The following is a 21,313-nucleotide window of genomic DNA, read 5'->3' as shown; positions in this document are numbered from 1 at the left end:
CTTGTGTATCATTGCTCTGTTGTTGATTTTGATTACTTCCATTGTCCTCATTTGTAAGTCTCTTTGGATGAAAGCATCTGCTAAATGACTAAACATAAATGTAACGTAAATGCAAATAGCTATAGATTCTATTTACACTGTTAAAATAGCAAGAATTTCTGTAATTTATACTACTTGTTGCAAATAGTGGCCATTATCTGCACTTCAGTATTGTAGTACATTATAAAACAGTATGCAATAATTACAACTTTAATTGAAATTATTAAATATATGCCACCTTATTGGGACAATAAAAGCCCTCCCTAGACCTACCCTAAACCTACCTGATACTTTATTTTCAATCTTTTGATTATTTCCTTCATTTTTATTGAAAATAAATGCCTTTATGATGTGATACGAGGTTTGAAAAGGGACGAAAAAAGTTTGGCAAAAGGCGGGCTTGAACTCGGGTTCGGCACGGCACACGCTTGGCCATCTGCGCCACTGGAGCTGATGAATCACAGTCGTTTTTTTATAATGTTGACTAGCCCAATCAGACGTTGGTGAGCTATTTGCCCTCAGTTTAATTGTGCAATGGCATATAAGCTACATTTCTTTGTAATTGCAGTTGTGTTCTATAAACATTAGCATGATCGAGACCTGTAGATTTGTACATCAACCTTGTAGGGTTATTAATGTATTAAATTCTCCATGATCTTTTCTTAAGTCCATCATGAAATCAGAGAAAGGGTTTGATATGACAGAATTTATTTATAATGTAAAACAGAGGTGTTTCAGTGGAACAGCATCAAATTCTCTGACACGGCCTTATATAAACACTAATATAAAATCAGTTTTAATGTAAAGTTTATGTATTTTTAATGTAGTAATTGTCCATGGCGAACTTAATAGTGTATATTTGTAAAATGTCATTTGTAATGTATAAAAAAACTTTCTATAGAAAACTTTACACAGTTCAGTTTTCATTCATGTGAGTGTGTACCAGTCAGATGATTCTTTCAGTGTTCTGAGCTGTTTACAAAGCTTTGCTGCTTTTTAATAGCTGTTCTATGTAAATATGCGCTAGATGGACATCTTTGACCAATTTGCACCTGGAAACTTTTTCAACGTGTCGCGCTCGAGACGCAGTGGCTTCTTTTCCATTCATCAGGGCTGCAACTTTTATGTGCGTGTCTCGTGTTTATAAGAGCAAAAACTTCTGATTGGCTAGTAATGTTAGTTTGGTTGAGAGTGAAAGCTGTGTTCCTCTCATACCATTGGTAGGCGAACTCATGAACTCGAACATGATAGCAACAAGTTTTTTTTTTTAAAGGATTCTCTTTTTTTTGCAGCCAAACGCCGCATGCCGGATCCGGCACGGTGCCGGAGATCTTTAAGCCATGTATGGAACCAATGGACTCTATGCTTTTAACAGCCAAAGTTTTTCTGTTTTTATTGTGTTGTTTTAAGTTTCATGTGAATATTGTAAATACACTTCACTGTTGTTCGCCTCCTCTTTTTAAGCACTCCAACCTTAACGCAATTTAATCTGACCCCATTTTAACTCAAGGAATTAAACCAATTTGGCTGATTGTTATGAAATGTAAAGTAGTATAGGAGATCATGATCCACACCCATGAGAACAGTTTTCTTTTTACGTTTTATTTTACATTCATCACTGACGGCAAAAGACACAAACGTTTCGGCTCAAAGCCTTCCTCAGTGTGCAAAGCAATTCAATCCCTCCACCCACTTTTCACATCACTAATTAGATTGATGTCATCCTTCATTAACCAATGTTCAATGTAAGGGAATCAGGTCAATTTAGCTCAAAGGGGATCATTTAAGATTTTATAGGGAATTTGGTCAGAATCACTGTTTTACGGCTGATCACTGAGTCGGCCAGCGATTCACTGAACGAGCCGTATAACATCAACTCTATAGTGAAAACACTATTAATTAGCACAGTAACAAGATCGGCAGTTTAAGACATCAACTTGTAAGCACAAAACTCAAGATACTTCTCTTTTCAATATGAATAAGACTTTATTGGATAAATCTAAAGCATGTAAACAATCTAACACCTAAACATACACAATCATACATCCACGCAAGTTGCAGAAAGAGAAAAATGAGGAAAGAATGAGTTTAAGAGAGTGAAAATGTGAAATCCCAAGTTTATAGCAATATGAGCAATTGCATAGACCTGAACAACCATCAATCATTTAAGCAACCCTCGCATTGAGTTCCTCAATGAGGCTAAAATTTATATTAAATGCACCAGCTCAGCTAGAATCAGGAGGTACTTGCGTTGCTTGTTTAGGAGGTTCCCCAGGGCCGGCGCTAGCTATAGGCAGAGCAGGCAATTGCCTAAGGCCTCGAGCTTTAAAGGTGCCATAGAATGGAAAACTGTATTTACCTTGGCATAGTTAAATAATAAGTTCTGTACATGGAAATGACATACAGTGAGCCTCAAACACCATTGTTTCCTCCTTCTTATGTAACTGTTACATAAGAAGGAGGAAACAATGGTGTTTGAACTCTCGTGAATGCAAAAGACCACTGAAAAATAGGCGAATCAGAACATAACACCGACTGTGAAGTTGCAGTCGGGGTCACTAATAGTTACGCCCCCAACATTTGCATATACACGCCAATGTTCTAGGCCAGCCGAACCTATACAGCCAAACCATCAGAAGTTCTGCAGGTATTGTGAAGAAACAAGCAAGGACAACAGTGAAAATGGCAGATCATGGAAATAAATGTTATGTTACAGGCTGTGCAGGGGATGTGAAGTGCAGGGATGGGTTGGTGTCTATATTCAGAAAGGCACGGAAAGCAAATAACGCGTTCCACTAAAGTGACATGGTTAGCTGCTAGCGGTAGCCTGTTTCATTGCTGTACATAAGATTTCACTTACCACATAAACAGAGTAAGGAGAGATGACTGAGGATGATGACGAATGATTTACAGATCCTGAGCACCACTGATAAGCATCTGATCTTGTAAAATGTGTGGTAAGTACTGCCGCTCCATAGTATAAACAGAGTACGTGCGATCGCGAATCTCGAAAGTGAAACTAAAAAGCGATCGTGCATTTGAAAGCAGTTTCAGTGCCTCGCATATTAATAGCGGCTCCCTGATGCCCGCATTTTATATACAGTATAATTACCCGCTGATATAACTGCGAGAGAAAGTATTGAAATATATATTTTCTTCCCTGTGTTTCCTTCCTGCTGTGAGTTACTGAAATGAGCCGCACTGTGAAACAGCCAATCAGAGCAGAGCTCAACATTATTATTCATGACCCTCCCAAATAAGCCAATAAAAGACCACTTAATTTTAGGGAGAAATCCTAGGGTTGTAAATGCACATGTAAAACCGTTTCTGGGTGGCGCTGTGGAGCGTGTTAACAGTATTTGATCACAGAATGTCGTCATCTGCCTCACAAAGTTTGGATTTACTTTGATCTAAATTATCTTACTAAATGATCTGACAAAATGTAATTACTTCTGATCAAATTAATTAGTGAAATCGATTTATCATAATATCACCACCACAATGAGAAATCACATGAAATCCAAACACACTCGATTGAGGAAAGACAGCTGTCCATCGCTGCATTCACTTGCATCTTGAATGCTTTTTTTATGTATTATTTTGGTTTAAATGTTTTCAACCAAAATAAAACCTTGCGATATAACGTAACGTTGTTGTAGAACATTGTTGTGTAACGGCTAATCATAAGCTTGTTCAGAAATTGTGACAAAAACTTGATAATTAAAAATAACGTCTTTCTCATTAAACCTCATTTAAATAAACAAATATTTGAATATTCATTTTTTTATGAGCCCAAATATTCGAATGCAAAATTTTTGGAAAATACCCATCCCTAATTGTATCATTGCATTCTATGGCACCTTTCAGGAGGGGCCTCCACAACTGTAGCATCCCTTATATGCCAGTCCACCAGTCAAGACGAGCAGCAAATACTAGCCTCATTGTTCATTGGATATAGTTGAATTGTCACTCATCAGCAATTAAATCAATTAATGTTGCAGTTTCAAAGCGGGTCCTGCCTTCTGAATGTTTGCGTAACGAATACATCCTTCAGATGCTGCAAAATATGCACTGCAAACGGCTAAATATGCACGCAAAGTACAGCTCCTAATGCAGGTGTGTGAGTTGTTGTCATCCATTTTGTTTAAAAGAGTTTAAAAGAGCGCGAGCGCCGTTGATGCGTGTAGATGCGGCGCTTTGAATTTGCGGTGTACAATGAATGACATCGCGTCGGCAGCTGACTAGCAAAATAGCTACAAAAGTAAAGTAAAGTTTGTATTCAAAGTTAAAAAGCAAACACACTAGAACAATTTATTTAATGTTTCAAATAGCCTAAAAGATCTCAGATGTATGTTTCTTCTAAATTCAGTTTATGATTAGGATTACTGCTCTAACATAACACTTATAATATAACTAAAAAAAAAAAAAAATATATATATATATATGTCATTTAAGGTAACAATGAGAAACGTCCACTTTTGGTATGGCAAGATGTCTTCAAATGTATTTCTTTTTTTAACATTTAAACTTAGACCACATTATTAGATTACCTTTGGACTTCATGAATACATATAAATGACAGCTTAATTATTTATTTATTTTTTAGCTTTTTTGTGCAGTTATTTCAAGACCACATGTATCATTTTTTTTGTCACTGGTGTTACCTTCTTTAGCAATATTAAATGTTTTTGTGCAATGTTATTTCTCGATTTTTTTTTTTCAGCACATGTAGTCAGAGTTAAAGATAAGTCTTGTTTAAAATAAGTCTCAGATAAGTAGATTGTGTTTTATTTATTTAATGTGACAGACAAAAACAGTACAGTAACACAGCACAGTAACACCAGTGACAATTTTCATGAAAAATGCATTTTACAAAATGTCTGCTGCAAGGTATTAAACCACATGTTGTCAATCATGGTATACTCACTAAATTAATTAGTTTAAACCATTTGTATTATAGTTTTTTTTTTTTTTACAATTCCCTAACAATAAAGTAGGTCATACCAGTGACGTCAACTAAAAGCTTCATATGAAATCATGAGATAAATGAGAAAATTTCTGATAACTGAAAACAAACAGTGGACTAAACATGGGCCTTTTTTCATAGATGTTTAGAAAATAGGAAGTCGAGTGATGTCATCAGTGTGATTTTTATTATTCCAAAATAAAAGACTTTTGTTAATCAGTAACACGAATGACACAACTCCAGGGGACCACTATTTTCATTATATTTTATAATATTTATTTGGCATTTTGTTTTTTTATGCCATTTACATCATATATTTGATAGTTATGAATAGACTTTTGTATTCTAAATGGTAGAAAATCCAGTTTTTGACCTCAAAATAAAGCACTTTCCTGCTGTACATGGCTGTGGGGACGAGCAGTTTTGTGGTACTTGGAATTCTATATAATTAATTTTTAAAAAAATGATGCCACATTGATGGCTCATGAAGGTGTAATTGTTCAAATAACATATTGTTTCATTTTAAAACATAAAAAACTGACCCTAATGTGTATTTCAATTGTAAAAGTGGACGTTTCTGTAGAATGACTATGACATATCTGGGGTGGGGGAATAAATAAAAGCACTTATGTTCATCTATTGAAGTGGTATTCTGGAACTGTGAATAAATTAAATAAAACAGCAAAATAACAACAATAACATCTTCTTCATCAAACAACAAAGAGATTACCTTAGATAAAGTTTGATTAATATGTACATATAATACCGGTCAAAAGTTTGGACCTATTACTATTTGTAATGTTTTTGAAAAAAATTTCTTATGCTCATCAAGCCCGCATTTATTTGATCAAAAATACAGAAAAATTATATTCAGCAAGAATGTGTTAAATAGATAAAATGCGATAGTAAAAACATTGTTATAAAAGATTTATATATTTTTATCTTTCAAAAGTTCCTGAAAAAAATGTCACAGATTATAAAATAAACATTAAGTAGTGTTTCTAACATTGATAATACATCAGCATTTTAGAATGATTTCTGTAGGATCTTGTGACACTGAACACTGGAGTAATAGATGATGAAAATTCATCAGGGGGAATTTTGCCATGAATTTTACCTAGGGCCTCCTAATGTCTAGAACCAGCCCTGGGGTTCCCTTGTTGTCCTCCTTGCAGAAAGGGCGTTTCCCAAGGTTGCTAATTGGCTGGAAGTTCAGTAGTCATTGAAGTGACATCTTGGGAAGCCAATGGTTGGGCGTTGGCTGAAGAGTAGTGGGCTGGTTGAAGTTGAGGCAATCACAGACTCGGCGTTGCGACAAAACTTAACTCAGAACACGAAACTCTCAATGGAAAAGAAAAGAAACTAAAGGAAAAGAAAGAAAAGAGTAAAGATTGACGAGACTAGATGGCGTTTCTCCTCATGGTTTTAGAGGAGCTACTGGCATACAAGCCAGAGCATACTGGAATGGGGCTCAAAGAATTCACGGACAAAACGCAGTGGCAAAAAGCATAAAGCAATGACTAAAAGCAAAAAGCGGCGGCTAAAAGCCAACAAGGCAAAAAGCATCATTTGACGGTGTCCTGAGCATTTAAACTGGGCTGTTGGACACATCCCAAATGGTGTCTTGACCAATTAGACATTGTCTTAGCTCGGGGTGTTGCTATGTTTCTCCTCCCAATACATAAATCAACATGTTATCTTATCAGTCACATGGTCCCAATTTTCCCGCTCTTGTAGAGTATAATTTGGACATGATTTCTATAACAAGAATATAATACATTCTACAAAGTATTGATTGATAGAAACGTTTAAAGAATGGATTTTCAAACTCATACATGCCCAACATGAATATAATCCTATAAACTATTTAATAGTTATTTAAAAGACATACACAATAAGGGATTAGGACATGATTAGGACATATGTCAAATATGTGGGTTACATACATGATATAGAGTTATGCATAGAAATGAAAGTTGCTCAGAAGTCCTTTTAGCATCATTTTGGTGCATCTATACATGTAAAGACAGTCTCTCTGCCATTCTGTTAATGTGAGGGTATGTTCTGCGAGACCAAAGGCCAAAAGGGTTTAGAAGGGGCGTGTTTGAATGAGCCGTTTTAGGGGGGCGTGGCAGAGTCTTAACTTCTATAAAGAAAATCTCTTTGGTTTTGAGACTTTAGTCTTTGCAACTTCAGGGATCTTATCTATGCACAAACAGCTTGTAATACTCCAAAGAGAAAGGAAAACTTGAAATCGCATTATATGACCCCTTTAATTTCTGAGCTTTCTACACATCATAATGTTATAACATGATTCCTGTCTGTGAAACTCCTGGCACACTGATGACATAAAACAGTTCTCTCAAATGAATCCTCACGTGTTGATTAAGATTGTGTTGAAAATATGCCGTGTAATTTTGTCATGTGCCTGTTACGGTTTGATTTTTGAGTAAAACTTTTTCCACACTGTTGGCAGGTGAAGGGACTCTCTCCAGTGTGAACTCTCATGTGGGCTTTAAGGCTTCCATGTAGATCGAAACTCTCTCCACACTGAGGGCATGTATAAAGTTTTTCTCTAGTGTGAATTCTCATGTGTTTGTTAAGGTCTCCTTTTCGGTTGAAACTTTTTCCACACTGATGGCACAAGCAACGCTTTTCTTCAGTGTGAATTCTCATGTGTCTGTTAAGGAATCCTTTATGAATGAAGCTAATTCCACACAGTTGGCAGATAAAAGGACTCTCTCCAGTGTGAATTCTCATGTGCACTTTAAGGTTTCCCTGATTATAGAAACTCTTTCCACACTGAAGACAAGAGTATGGCTTCTCTCCAGTGTGAATTCTCATGTGCACTTTAAGGCTTCCATGTAGATCAAAACTCTTTCCACACTCAGGGCAGGTGTAAGGCTTGACTCCAGTGTGAATTCTCATGTGCCTGTAAAGGTTTCCTTTTTGAGTAAAACTTTTTCCACACAGTTGGCAGGTGGAGGGACTCTCTCCAGTGTGAACTCTCATGTGGGCTTTAAGGTTTCCATGTTCATCGAAACTCTTTCCACACTCAGGGCAGGTGTAAGGCTTGTCTCCAGAGTGAATTCTCATGTGCCCCTCAAGGTCTGCTTTTCTATTGAAACTTTTTCCACATTGTTGGCAGGTGAAAGACTTCTTTCCGGTGTGAATTCTCATGTGCACTTTAAGGTTTCCATGTTCATCGAAACTCTTTTCACAGTGAAAAGGAGTGAAATAACTTTTAGCTCCTGTTTTATGAGATGTTTTCTGTGAGAAAGTCTCTTTAATCTGTGGCCAACTGAAAGATTCTTCTCCGGTTTTAAAATCATGATGAGTGTCATATTGTTCTCTCTCTTCCGTTTCATTCGGTACTGTGCACTCCTCTTTCAGTGGCATGAGGTCTATGATGAAAAAAGACAAATGAAAGTTAGCCCAGTTTAATAGCACAAAGAAACAGACATCAAAACATTATTATAAAACGGATAGCTCCGGTCCTTGATTCTGATTGGTTGAGCCGCGTTCGAAGCTGTTGTAAATTACTCTATAAACATACACCTTTGTTTACGTCTGTGTGTTGCTCAGCAACCACTCTATTGCAACCACCACCGTTTCTAAGGAACTTCATTGTTTGGCGGAGAGATGTTTTTATTAAGATCATTACATTTTATGTGCTTTGCTTTATTTTGTGAAACCTTGCCACATATATGGAATAGCCGTTTTATAAAAGCAATAATCCCTGTGAAGCCGTGATTCACAGTGAATTTATAACAGCTAAGGGGGTTTTAAAATGGCCCTTAGCTGTTATAAATTCATTGTAAACCACGGCTTCACAGGGATTATTGCTTTAACTACTTCTGGCATCTGATTGTGGCTACATCTCTATTCTAGTGCTGTTAGATCAGTGGTGTAGTCACATCCATATGCAGAGTGTATGGCTGTTTCTGTATAAAGACATAAGAATCAATACTTTGTATATCGTTAGGATACCCCAGTGTTTCCCACAGGATTTTGTGACAGCAAGTGACGTCACATTAATTTGCATATTTATGACGTCATTGCGTCAAGTTTGCGTTCAGACAAGTTTTGGCACTTCAGATGTTCTACTCTATGAACTCACATACTGTAATACAACTGAATGCCCAATAAAGCTGTTAACATTTACATATTTTCTGTTGCCATACATACAACAGGTATAAGTAGTGACTAAACACGACCCATTAATACTACGTTAACCAGGAATCACTCTCACTATACTTCTTAATTCCTGACTTATAATCGCGACATCGTCTGATAAAATCAATATACATCTACATTAAATAGGGACTATATGCGGTGGTTTTGGATATATTACCGTTTTGTCTTATTCAGCGCACTGCCTGCATCTGAGTAACAAACTATGAGCATTTTAACAGACGAATTACGTTCAAATTTAAAAGATTTATTGATGAGTTTATTGATGAGTCTGCTGCAATACGGCCAACTGAAAGCGCTGTTTCTCTGCCGCTCACTGCACAGAAGAGACGCCGAAAGAGGCGACACTGCGCCGGGAAAGTCAGACCTCACACTCGTGGAGCAGCGCTGGCGACATCTTCCAACCTAATGAAAGCTAAGGTTTTTTAAAAAATAAGTTGCTAGGTTTGTCAGTATGTACCGTTTATGGAAAAAAGCCGCTGAAAGGATCTGAAAGTTGCTAAATATTGTGCTAAAGTCGTGTGAGACGCGGGAGCTGATGGCAGGGGGCAGTGGGTATTTGTGGTAGTCAATGTGGATATTGTGGCAGCCCGCAACAAATAAATCAACGTATGGGAAACACTTGATACCCACTTGTTTCTTGCTTCAGAACTATATAAATCTCTCCTTGTGTTGGCTTCCCCTTTAACTGTATTCTTTGGAATGACTGAAAAAAAAGTCCGCATTGATCTCTTAAAAGTAGCTGAAGCATTTTTCATCCTAAAACCATAACCATATACTTTAGGAAGTTATCTGGCGTAACAAATGCGGTGAAGTCTGAGGCACACTGTGTTAGTGGCACAAGTGACCCTTAAAAACAAGTCTAGTTTCGTTACAAAGAAAAAGACAGCAACACGATCAATACAATTGTAACAGACACAAGCCTGTTACTTGGTGGACAACCTCTGTGCTTAGATAAAGAAGCAGTTGAGCAGTAGAGTAAAGGAGCATGGCTACTGCAATGGAAGCATGGCTGACCTCCTTGGTCAAATAAATTAAAGCCCTGGTTGGGAAATATTATGTTTCCTGCTCAACTGTAAGCAAGATGTTTGCTTATTTATTTGTAAAAAATGATTGTTGTGCTTCTTGAATATGCTAGATTTAATGCAGATAAATCACTGTAGGCATTTTGTGTTTTTGTAGAAGGACTTTTCTATATATGCTTAATGCATATTTACGCCAACATTGTGGTCCATGTTTGGATGTTGCTACATTGGACATTTTTTACCACAATGGCCACCTTTTGTTTGGGAGTCTATATGTTTGATCATGGTCATCTACTTCATTGGATAACATCACCATCAAACATCATCATCACTTGACTTCTTAAAGACAGATAAGCCTTGCATCTGACCACACAATCACTTTAACTTTCTACAACAGAGAAACCTTTCAAAGACTGATTGGTGAATTGCTGGAACTTCAACTAGCATACATAACCATATCCGTTTGTGCGGTTTGTTTTTCAATACAGTTTGAATGTTGTTTTGAGGTTTTGTTGGTGTTTATATAAAGTAACAAAAAGGTGTTTAGGTTGCTGTTTTGTTTACTCATTGGTTTAAACATATGTTGATGCCTCTTACCCTCCCTAAAATCAGATTTATAATTATCATTTTGCTCAAAGAAGCATGTGTTGGTTATACACTACTTCATCATCCTAGATAACGGGAAAGAGTTCAGATTGATGACGCTTTTCGCCTTTCAGTAATCTGTACAGAACCTGTATATATGGTCAGCTCCATGGATTTGAATTGACCTATCGGTAAGCCCCGCCCCCCTTAGTTACTGTTGGGAACTGAAGACAAACAAACAGAGTTGCTAACTGTCTTACAATGACAGCTGTCAGTGTGAAAATCTTGTCCCTATACGTTTTTGATAAATTTTGGACACAGAAGGACCACCATTCAATTGGGACTTAAATATGCCATGGAGCGATATATAAAAGATTTAAAAATAAATATTGTTGTGGCTATTAATTTTGGAAGCGAGAGTTTACAGATCACAATGCAAGCGGGAGAAATCTCATGTTATGGTCATCACGACTGCAGATGAAAAAATCCTGAATCATGTATCGCAGGGTAAGATTGTATTAATTTACACTTAAACCGTTTAATTTGAAGAGACAGTGAAATGCAGATCTTCGTTTATGTGTTTTAGACCTACACTGTACAAGACGGCGAGAACAGTTCGCTATAAGGTTTGTATGTTAGCATGGATGCACTAACTTTACCGTTAGCTAGTTTTAGCCAGAGATACCTTGCTGAAGCACAAGATAACATTAATGTTCTGCTTGAGCAGATGAAAATTGTAACTTAATGAGAGTATGACAACCAGAAAATGAATGTTTTCGTTTCATTGGGATTGGGGGTGAATGCTTAGGGACTTTTTGCTCTATTTTGTTTGGGTTTAGGAAATGTAATAAAATAAATTCTATTGCCTATCTTCTCAGGATACCTGGAATCAGTGTTACAAGTACCCCAGGCACATCGTTTTTCCATTTTTGAAGCATAAACCTCATAAAACCGATGCAAGCTTCGGATCTTCTAATGTTTCTCTATGGCACTGAAAGCTTAGATGTCCGAGTTCCGCTCCCCGTGCAACTGATACTCGACTGCCATTGGCTAGTCTGCGTTCAAGGGGTGGGGCTTACCGATAGGTCAATTGGGCACCGTGAGTCCATGCGTTTACAGGTAATCTACCTGCTTTCTCTCTTCCCTCTTCCAGGGATTAACACGGTACAGATGCTGTTTGATAGGTGACATGTCTATAATGTTAATATAGGAACTGTGTGGTCTGGGTAGAAGTCCTGAATAATAAAAACAACTCTATGCTGGGACTGTAACAGTTAACTGGTCCAACATACTTTTTAATATTTCAGAAGTATAAATTTTAACAGTCACAAATCTTTTTTTTGTAAATTTTTAAAGGTAGCCAGCCAGTCATCCTTAGAATATAATTGTCTTTACCGCATTCTCCTTTTCTGCAGTGTTTTGGTGAAATTATCATTCTATTTTGCTGCTCATTGTGTTTTGTTTTTTAGAGAGACTGAACATCAGGTAAACATTTATGTTCATATTTCTGATACTGTGCACCATACATTAATATTTACCATACAAATGAGAACACTGTTCATCAGAATTATGCACATAAAAAAATTAAAAGAATCCATTTTATTTTTCATTTATGAATGTACATTGTAATTTCCACGTGGATTGGATCTCCTGTGACAACCATTTCCTAGTAATTTGTGATTGATCAATATTGATTTTTTTAACCAATACCGATACCAATTATTTGCATGTTTATGTGCCCGATGTGTTAACCGATATGCAGAACTGATATTCATTTACTGTTATAATGTTAATAAATGACTGAGTAAAGTAAGTCCATACTTCACTTTGGTTTTTCCTCCTTTCAGTCATCTTTAATAAACATTTGAAAATTAACAGTCTTTCATGTTAAATTTAATCTTCACATTATAACAATAATAACATTTTATTTATAAACAGAAATTCATGTCATTGAAACGCACAGGCATGAGATCGGGTTTGGCAAGTAAGCAGGTTCATTGCGGTGACGCACTCCATTTCACAGAGACTACACGAGACGGCAGAAAGCACATCTTGTTTATTTTCTGTATTTTACAAAAGCACAACCTTTTGGTGTTATTGTGAGTGTACATAAATAAAAGCACAAATATTTGTTTTTTTTTTCCAGATTTTTTTCTTATTTGTAAGTCGCTTTGGATAAAAGCGTCTGCTAAATGACTAAAAGTAAAGTAAAAACGTGTCAGATCCGCGTCATGTTCAGCAGCGACAGCTCTTAAAGAAATAACAGCCAAAATAACCAGCTGCTGTGAGGTCTATTAATCAAATGACAAAGAAAATAAAAAAAAAGGAAAAAATGACTTTTATAGCTTTAAGGATTCATATGACATTTATTATAATAGGTTTATGTGAGGATTGTTTTAAATTCACTTAAGTTATTTTTTAAAAGTCTAATAAAATGTTAAAATTTCTCAATTATACTGTAATGTTGAATGGCTATAGTCAATAGGTAAATATGGGGGGGGGGGATCGGTATTGGCATCAGTGCTGGCCTTCAGTCATAAAAAAATAAAAATACTGTCTTTGTTGTTTGTACATTAATTGAAGATTGAATGTGAAATTATTGCAATATAAAAGTATATTTAAAAACGTTAATGTTAGGTGGGATTAAATCGCGATTCATTTCAGAAAAATGTGCGATTAATTAGTTAATTTTTTTTTTTAAATCGACTGACAGCACTAGTAATTATTTGTGATTAATTGGATTAATTCATGAGCAAATTATGTAATTATTTGATTTAAAAATGATTTCGTTGACAGCCCTAGTTATTACTCAATTGTCATTATCATACCACTTATCCACTCCCTGGGAGGAACATGATTAAACATAATTTACAATTAATTTAGCATACAGTATTCATTCTAAAAAAAATAAGAATTTTAACATTTAATTTAAAAAAAGAAAGAAAGCACTGCAACCAAAATAATTTTATTTAAAATTCTCAGTTTTTTTTTTTTGCCACTCAATCTTGTGCATTTAGCCATCATACTTCATAGACAGCTAATGGTTTTATATATATATATATGTTTTTTTGGAAAAAGCAACTTTGCTACTTCAGTATGCTTCCTCAGATTCATGAACAGTCATTGGTTCTCACAGGTCAAGCACACGTTTGAGCTTCTGTTTACTATATTTGACGTGTATAAGATGGTGAAAAATAAAATGCAAAAATTTTTACAAATAGCCTACTTTCTCAAGTTGAAATTAAATTGTAAGGAGTAAAAGGTATGTTTTTTTTTCCCTTCAGAAATGTAATCAAGTATAAGTACAAGAAGTTTAAATTTAAACTGTACTTCAGTAAAATACAAATCCCTCAAAAGTAATCATAAATAAAATAAAACTTCAAGTATTTTACACCCTTGCATATGCTTAATTACAAAAATACAATTATTTTCTGTAAAGCTTGGCATTTTAATAAGCATCAAATGAGAATGAAAACCAACCTGTTTGTTCCTCAGTATCTTCTTGTTTTACTGTGACTAGTTCTTCAATCTTCACATCTTCACTCTCCTTTTTAATAAAAGCCACTGTTTGTTCCTCAGTATCTTCATGTTTGACTCTGAACGTTTCTTCAATCCTCACATCTTCACGCTCCTCTTTAATAAACGCCACTGTTTGCCCCTCAGTATCTTCATGTTTGACTCTGAACGTTTCTTCAATCTTCACGTCTTCACTCTCCTCTTTAATAAATGCCATCTTTGTAATGGAGTGTCCAAACACACAGAAAAACTCCTGCTGAGATCCACACACTGCCATGTTTAAGATGAGAATAATTAAAGACAAATCAATCCAAACTAAATCACTGGGTGTGTCTCAGTAATCTCCCTAGTCCAGTAGTCAGCACACTGGTAAGGGACTTGGTCACAGTGATAGTTAATGGCCGTAAATGACACACCTCTGGTTTCACAGGCAAGGCTGAAGACTAGTCTTAGACTAAAATGTAAGTCTGAACTGTTTCAAATGAAAGAAACTTGCACTGACTTATCTTAAAATATGTCTGTGCCATTGTTTTGTCTTAAGATGCTCACCGCAAATATTTTTTTTCTTCTAATGCACGTTGATAAAAACTACTTGAATGATTGAACTATGGCCTAATACTGGTTTAACCAAAGCCCTGTCTGTGAAACCAAGCTATAATTAGACAAAAACACTAAAAACAGGCACAACAAAGTCATAAAAGAACACAAATTATATACAGGCATTTCATATTTCGACATTTATGTATTTGTTTACATTTGTATTGCAATGGTTTGTTGATAACATTTAATAGAATCTACTTTTATCAAAACATTTGCAGTTGTTTGTAAAAGTTCTCATTACACGCGTTTGTTTGTCGATCTCGTTGTATACAAATATTAAAATTACCATTGTGTATGAAATGTGCTATATAAATAAACTTGCCGTGCCTATTTGCTGAATGACTGATTCATGAGCTTTACTCGCTCAAAATAACGTGCACATAATCGATAGATAAAGCGCTACAATGTTACAATCAGTGTCAATGAATTAACTTTACATCGCTTGTAAAAAATGTAAGACTCGACGGTTTGCATTCATGTAAACACTGTAAATGTTTAAAAACACAAACCTTTCTTCAGCCGAATCACAACAGATGCAGGAGCGCGGCGCAGACTTATGACGTCACAGCGCCCTACCAAAATAAAAGTCCTGTTCACGCACCAACATTTCAAAGATACAAGAAACACACATACACAGATTAAAAAAACAAACATGCCAGAGTTATTCATAGTTCAATTCTTGGCTATAAACATGTTGGCTAACTGTGTGCAATCAGATACAATTAGAACCATTTAATATTTTTCCCCCAAAACAAGAAAACTTTTTTTATGCATTTTTAGTACCATAGCCAAAAACTTGTAGGCTTCATTATTTTATTGTTGTACAGTGAACTATGTTTGTCAATAAAATGAACCTTTATTAGGGCCCGAGATTACTCAACAACACAAATACAAGCAAATATGCAACAATCAATAAACAATATGTTGCAATTTTATTAATGTAAATGTAATGTCTTAATGTAAAGTTTGTGTATTTTTAATGTAGTAATTTTCCATGGCGCACTTAATAATGTATATTTGTAAAATGTGCCATTTGTAATGTATATATAAAAAAAACTTTCTATAGAAAACAATACACAGTTCAGTTTTCATTCATGTGAGTGTGCACCAGTCAGATGATTCTTCACAAAAACACAATTTATGTCTTTGTAGCTGACGCTGATAGGTTAGTTATGGGTTATGTATGACGTATGTGATTTTCAGGGGTTAGGCTAAAATACTATAGTAAATACTATAGTGTTTATTTTTAACCATACTATAGTAAAGTACTTGAATTAATTTGTTGTGGTAATTCTATAGTTTCTGTGGTAATATAACAACTATAGTAATATAAACAAATTACTTTACTCAATACTGTACTACATTTCCTACACCTATAGGGTATATTATACTACAATACACTACAGTTTACTGTAGTAAAAACTAAAGTATACTACAGCATTTATTACAGTTTATCAGTTCACTAGTTAATACTACAGTATGCTGTAGCATTCATTAACAAAGTGTTGTAAATACTATAATATATACAGTATAACACACTTTACTATAGTATTTTTTAATGTGGCTAATGTTTATATTTTGTATTTTTCATGGCTTCACAATTTAAGTGTGTATTTGTGCCAACTTCATAATTTTGTTGGAATTGGTATTTTATTATCACTGTACTTAAAGGCTATGGTGCAGGTTAAACACTACTTTCGCTTAATGGGTATGTAAAGCAGTCAAGATATGTATATAAAGTTAGAAATGTCTCCAAAACGGTGATAAAGTCCAGTTTTTGTCGTTTTTGGTTAGTAACGGTTATTTTTTACGCAATTCGGCGATGACGTCATATGAGGTAGACGTGGTGGAAGGTAGCCTCAGCCTTGCAGCGCAGCTACTAGAACTAGTTACACTGACTATGGCGTCTAACTGGGATGAGGAAGAGGTGGAAAGACCCACAGTTAACATTTATGATGGCCCACAGCCATATAATTTCGAACCGTTTAGACGTGACAGGGTAAATGAGGAAATACCGAGAGCCGATGGCAATCAAAGACAAATAAATGCATGGTCAGAGGAGAATGACTGGAGAGTCGGTGAAGTGTCCTGGTGAGTTGCTACCATTTAGAAACGCAGCAATGACCGCTGGAGCTAGTAGTCTGTGAACAGCAGTGCATACAATAACAACTTTTTTTTTACTGTCAGTGAATAGCACCGAATAAAAGTCAACGTTTTCTTTATCTAGTGACAGTGATTAGCTATAGGCTAGCTTGACAGTCCCACCTGTGAACCCCTAGTGTTTATTTCTAAGCTTTTACCTCCTTCTCCGGTGAAAATGTTGTTTGCAAACGTAGCCGACGCCTGGTCATGTCTTCAGTGTGATTATTGTTGATAGTGCCAACTAGTTTTCCTCGTGATTAATTGTCATTGACACCGTCAGGCTTACTGGTAGAGGGAGTGAGTCTGTGTCGCTGTGTTTGGCAGGTGTCTGTGTGGGCGGTGTCGTCCCATGGAAACTGTGGTGGAGAGCTTGTGTTGTAGGGAGGTTAGCGCGTTTTGGTCGCTGGTCGAGGACCTCACCCCGCGGCCAGCAGATGTAACGTGCCTGACGCAGCATCCTGGATTTGAGGCATGCTGCCTGAATCCGTTTGTGCTTCACATAGCATACTCACACATCAGGCAGGATCATGGTCCCCTTCAAGCCAGCACGCACGAGTATGTTCATGGTTTATGTTTACTTTACCAATCGTTTTACACTGAGTCCTGCTTGCATAGATACTGCCAATGATTTAGACAGAATATCTACCCCTTAAAATACCCAAGACTTACCGCGAGACCATCGGGGGGGCTTCAAATAACACTGTGTCACAGCGTCAGAAGTGGAGGAGGGCAAGGGCTGATCCCCAGTATCGACACTCTCCACAGTGTCTACACTGTCCACGGTCTCCTGCTGTGAGGTATCTGTCATCATCTTGAGAAAACAAATATAATAAGTGGTAATAAATGTCTAGAGTACATGTGGTGCATAAACTCTATGAGGTAGTGAATTTACTGAGAGGTAGCTAAACTCTGAAGTGAGAAGTGGATAAACTGTTTCTGACATTTTCAGAGGTGGGTAAACTGTGTTTACTTGCGTTTAGCCCCCACTACAGCCATGGGGACACGGTCACGGTCAATATATGTGAAAGAGAACCGTAGCAGTCTAACACAAAACGCAAACACACTATTGTGAAAGCCGATTGATTATCATCACCACTGATCCAAACACTAACGTTAGCCATGAAGCTTTCATGACGATTCCAGATTTACTTCAGGGCAATTTTGTTTTGGCTCATATTCGTGAATCACGAAATATGCTCTTCTAATGTCAGAGTGATCATGCTTGTAGTGGAGGCTGTGTCAAAGGGAACACGGTATGCAAATACACACAGAGCTAGCTAAACGCAGCTTGTAAACAGTAGCAACGTTAGCATGATGCTTACCGTGGCAATATATCGCTTGCGGCAGACGGTGTCTCTCGACCTCGGGACAGGACAAGCAGAGAGGTTTGCATTCACAGACGGCACGGCGGTAGGAATTAACTTAGCCATCCTCTTACTTTTTAAAGAAAGTGCGACCATCTTGGCATCCCCCGAGTTGTAATCCTCCTCCTTGAAATGCGCGCTGCATATTCTCGAGTAGGCGGTGACAGAGCTAGCTGAAAAATCTGCCCGCCTAATCTTGACAAATTGCACCCAGCTTCGGAAGATCCCTTTGTCCTTGGGGAAACAATGGACCCTATGTCCAGTTTTGCTGGAGTTCTTGCACCCGCCACAAACACAGTAATAAACCATGTTGTCTATTTATTATCTAATCTTTCTCTAAGCTATCTGTTATGCTATGCTATCTTGCTATCTCTCACTATCTATTTATGCTATGATATCTATCTATCTAAAGTTATCTATCTATCTAAAGTTATCTATCTATCGTTATCTATCTATCTGTTTATTTATATATCTGACTCTTTCACTAGCTACTACTCTCACTACTCGTCGTCTCACTCTCTCAATGGTATCAAGGCGGGCTTTCGTCTGTCGTCCAAATGCGAGTACCTCATGTGACGTCATGCAATGCATTGTGGGAGAAACAAGATTCATCGCTAACCTGTAGCTAACCGCTACGATATCACCTACTTTTCCTTATTATATTTCTTTTTTGTAATACCCTACAACATTAAATACAATGGATAACTGTTTAAATGTTTATTACCTGCTAGAAAATTGCCAAAAAAGAAAAAAAAAAAAACCTGCAACATAGCCTTTAATTTGTCTAAATTGAATGTCACCTGACCCTTCCTGATGAATTTAACCTGGAAGTGTTTGCGCAAACTGAATGGCAAGATGTGAATTCAGATACACGTGTTAGTGCTCCTGACCATTCTACTGCTGGTTACCAGGCAAACACGGTTAAACTGTCAATATGTCGTAATGTTGTGTGTAAAACTATGGTTTCTGTTTGTGTTTACTTTTCACTGTGTTCCATATCAATAAACAAAACGTATGGGCATCAATGCTTTGGAAGCGTGGACTGTTAAATGACCAGCGAGCGGTTAGTCTGATATTACATTCAGTAATTCAGAGCTATTACTACAGAAAACAATGATACTTTTTAATACTGCTGATGATGATGTGTAGTTGCTGTCTTTACACTGGGGAGGAGACATAACATACTGAGAAAGGCATTATTTTTTAATAATCAAGTTTTTGTCATTATTTCTGAACAAGCTTATAATATATGAAATGAAAATTCTGTCATCATTTACACACCCTCAAGTTGTTCCAAACCTGTATGAATGTCTTTGTTCTGCTGAACACAAAGGAAGATATTCTGAAGAATGTGAAAAACAGAGCAGTTCTGGGGCACCATTGACTTCCATAGTACCATATTGTCCCGAATATAAGACTACCCTGATTATAAGACGACCCCCCTTTTTCCAGATGTACCTTTTGGAAAAAGGCTTTTTGAAAACCAAATCTTGTTTGTTTTTCTCTCTCTCTGTAAAACATTTTTTCTTAAATTATTTTCAAACTGCATATTTTTCCTATTTTAATTTTTGTTTTGAAAGTATGGTAAATACTGGTAAAATGTACCAACAATGACATTGAAAATATACACTTTTTGAAATAACAGGTAGCCCATATGAATTATATAACATTTAAGCTATCCATCTCAATTTTCAATTTTATTAACAGAAGAAGTGAAATCTTATTGTAGTCTTCAAATCTGGGTACTGTCTTATGTTTTAAAATCACTTACAGAGGACCGTCACGACATATTACATATTTCATGGCACACTCGTTTTATGCGTTTTTGGCGCCACCTATTGTTGTGGGTGTATTACTGACATGTCAAAGTCTAGACCCCGAATATAAAACGACTGCGTTTTTTCAGCTGTATTTCCAAGAAAAAAACATCGTCTTATATTCGGGTCAATACGGTATTTTTATTTTTTTTCGTACTATGGAAGTCAATGGTGCCCCAAAACAGCCTGATTACAAACTTTCTTCAAAATATCTTCCTTTGTGTTCAGCAGAACAAAGACATTCATACAGGTTTGGAACTACTTGAGGGTGAGTAAATGACAGAATTTTCATTTTTGGGTGAACTATCCCTTTATAGGTGTGCAAAATTATTTCCACATTGATTACATGCAAACAGTTTCTCTCCAGTATGAATTCTCAAATATTTCATTGAAAATCACACAACGTTGCTGCATGTAAAGATGGAAATTAAGATAAATGAAAACACGTGATAATAATAACACGTAGCCTAATAATAAAAAATAATTTAAAAATTTATCCAAGCACCAAATAAAAATTACTGCTCAACTCACCACAGAAGACTAAGCTTTGTCGCTCAGTGTTTAAGTAAAGATCCACGGATTTTCATTCGCCCGAGATTTTAACATATATATTATATATATATATTTTTTTTATTTACCTTTCTTTATTCTTTACTTGTCTTTAACACTTTAATATTTTAAATTTATATTAATCTAGTTGTTTTTGCTGTGGTATTTTTGTTAAAAGCATAGGCAAAATTCCTCTTGCAGTGTCCTGTAGGCTGCTGCTTCATAAAAAGACAATAAATGTTTGACATCTAAATGTTTGACTTAATTTTTTTTTAATCTTATTGGAATTGAAACTAGGAATCGATAAGAATTGGAATCTCAATCGATAAAATTCAAACGATACCCAACCCTACCCTTGCTATTTGATTATTTCGCTATATTACTGCATAGCTCTAAAGAATTTTCCAATTACAACAAAAAAATAATCTAAAAATACTTACAGGGCACCAATAACGAAAACGCATCACAGATGAATGTCTTGATATTATCACATGTGGAGACATTTGACAAGATACA

The 21,313-nt window shown here is 36.1% G+C and overlaps 1 protein-coding gene across 2 annotated transcripts; it reads right to left on the bottom strand.

Moving 5' to 3' along the window:
* Nucleotides 1-1,211: 1,211 nt before the first annotated feature.
* On the bottom strand, nucleotides 1,212-19,738 carry LOC131536457 (zinc finger protein 501-like). Of its 2 annotated transcripts, none has more exons than XM_058769384.1 (5): nucleotides 18,390-19,738; nucleotides 17,737-17,878; nucleotides 15,435-15,497; nucleotides 14,290-14,595; nucleotides 1,212-8,409 (listed from the first exon to the last, which is right to left on the bottom strand). In XM_058769384.1, the coding sequence occupies exons 1-5, from the start codon at nucleotides 18,738-18,740 to the stop codon at nucleotides 7,391-7,393; spliced, it is 1,881 nt and encodes a 626-aa protein (XP_058625367.1). In that variant the 5' UTR covers nucleotides 18,741-19,738; the 3' UTR covers nucleotides 1,212-7,390. The 2 variants fall into 2 exon arrangements, with proteins under 2 accessions (XP_058625367.1, XP_058625368.1); XM_058769385.1 differs by having other exon boundaries at nucleotides 15,435-15,514; nucleotides 18,390-19,734.
* Nucleotides 19,739-21,313: the final 1,575 nt, after the last annotated feature.

The sequence above is a fragment of the Onychostoma macrolepis genome, chromosome 03, assembly GCF_012432095.1.
Source record: "Onychostoma macrolepis isolate SWU-2019 chromosome 03, ASM1243209v1, whole genome shotgun sequence".
Taxonomy (NCBI): domain Eukaryota; kingdom Metazoa; phylum Chordata; class Actinopteri; order Cypriniformes; family Cyprinidae; genus Onychostoma; species Onychostoma macrolepis.
The sequence above is the reverse complement of the archived record's forward strand: the minus strand, read 5'-3'. Positions and strand labels throughout refer to the sequence as shown.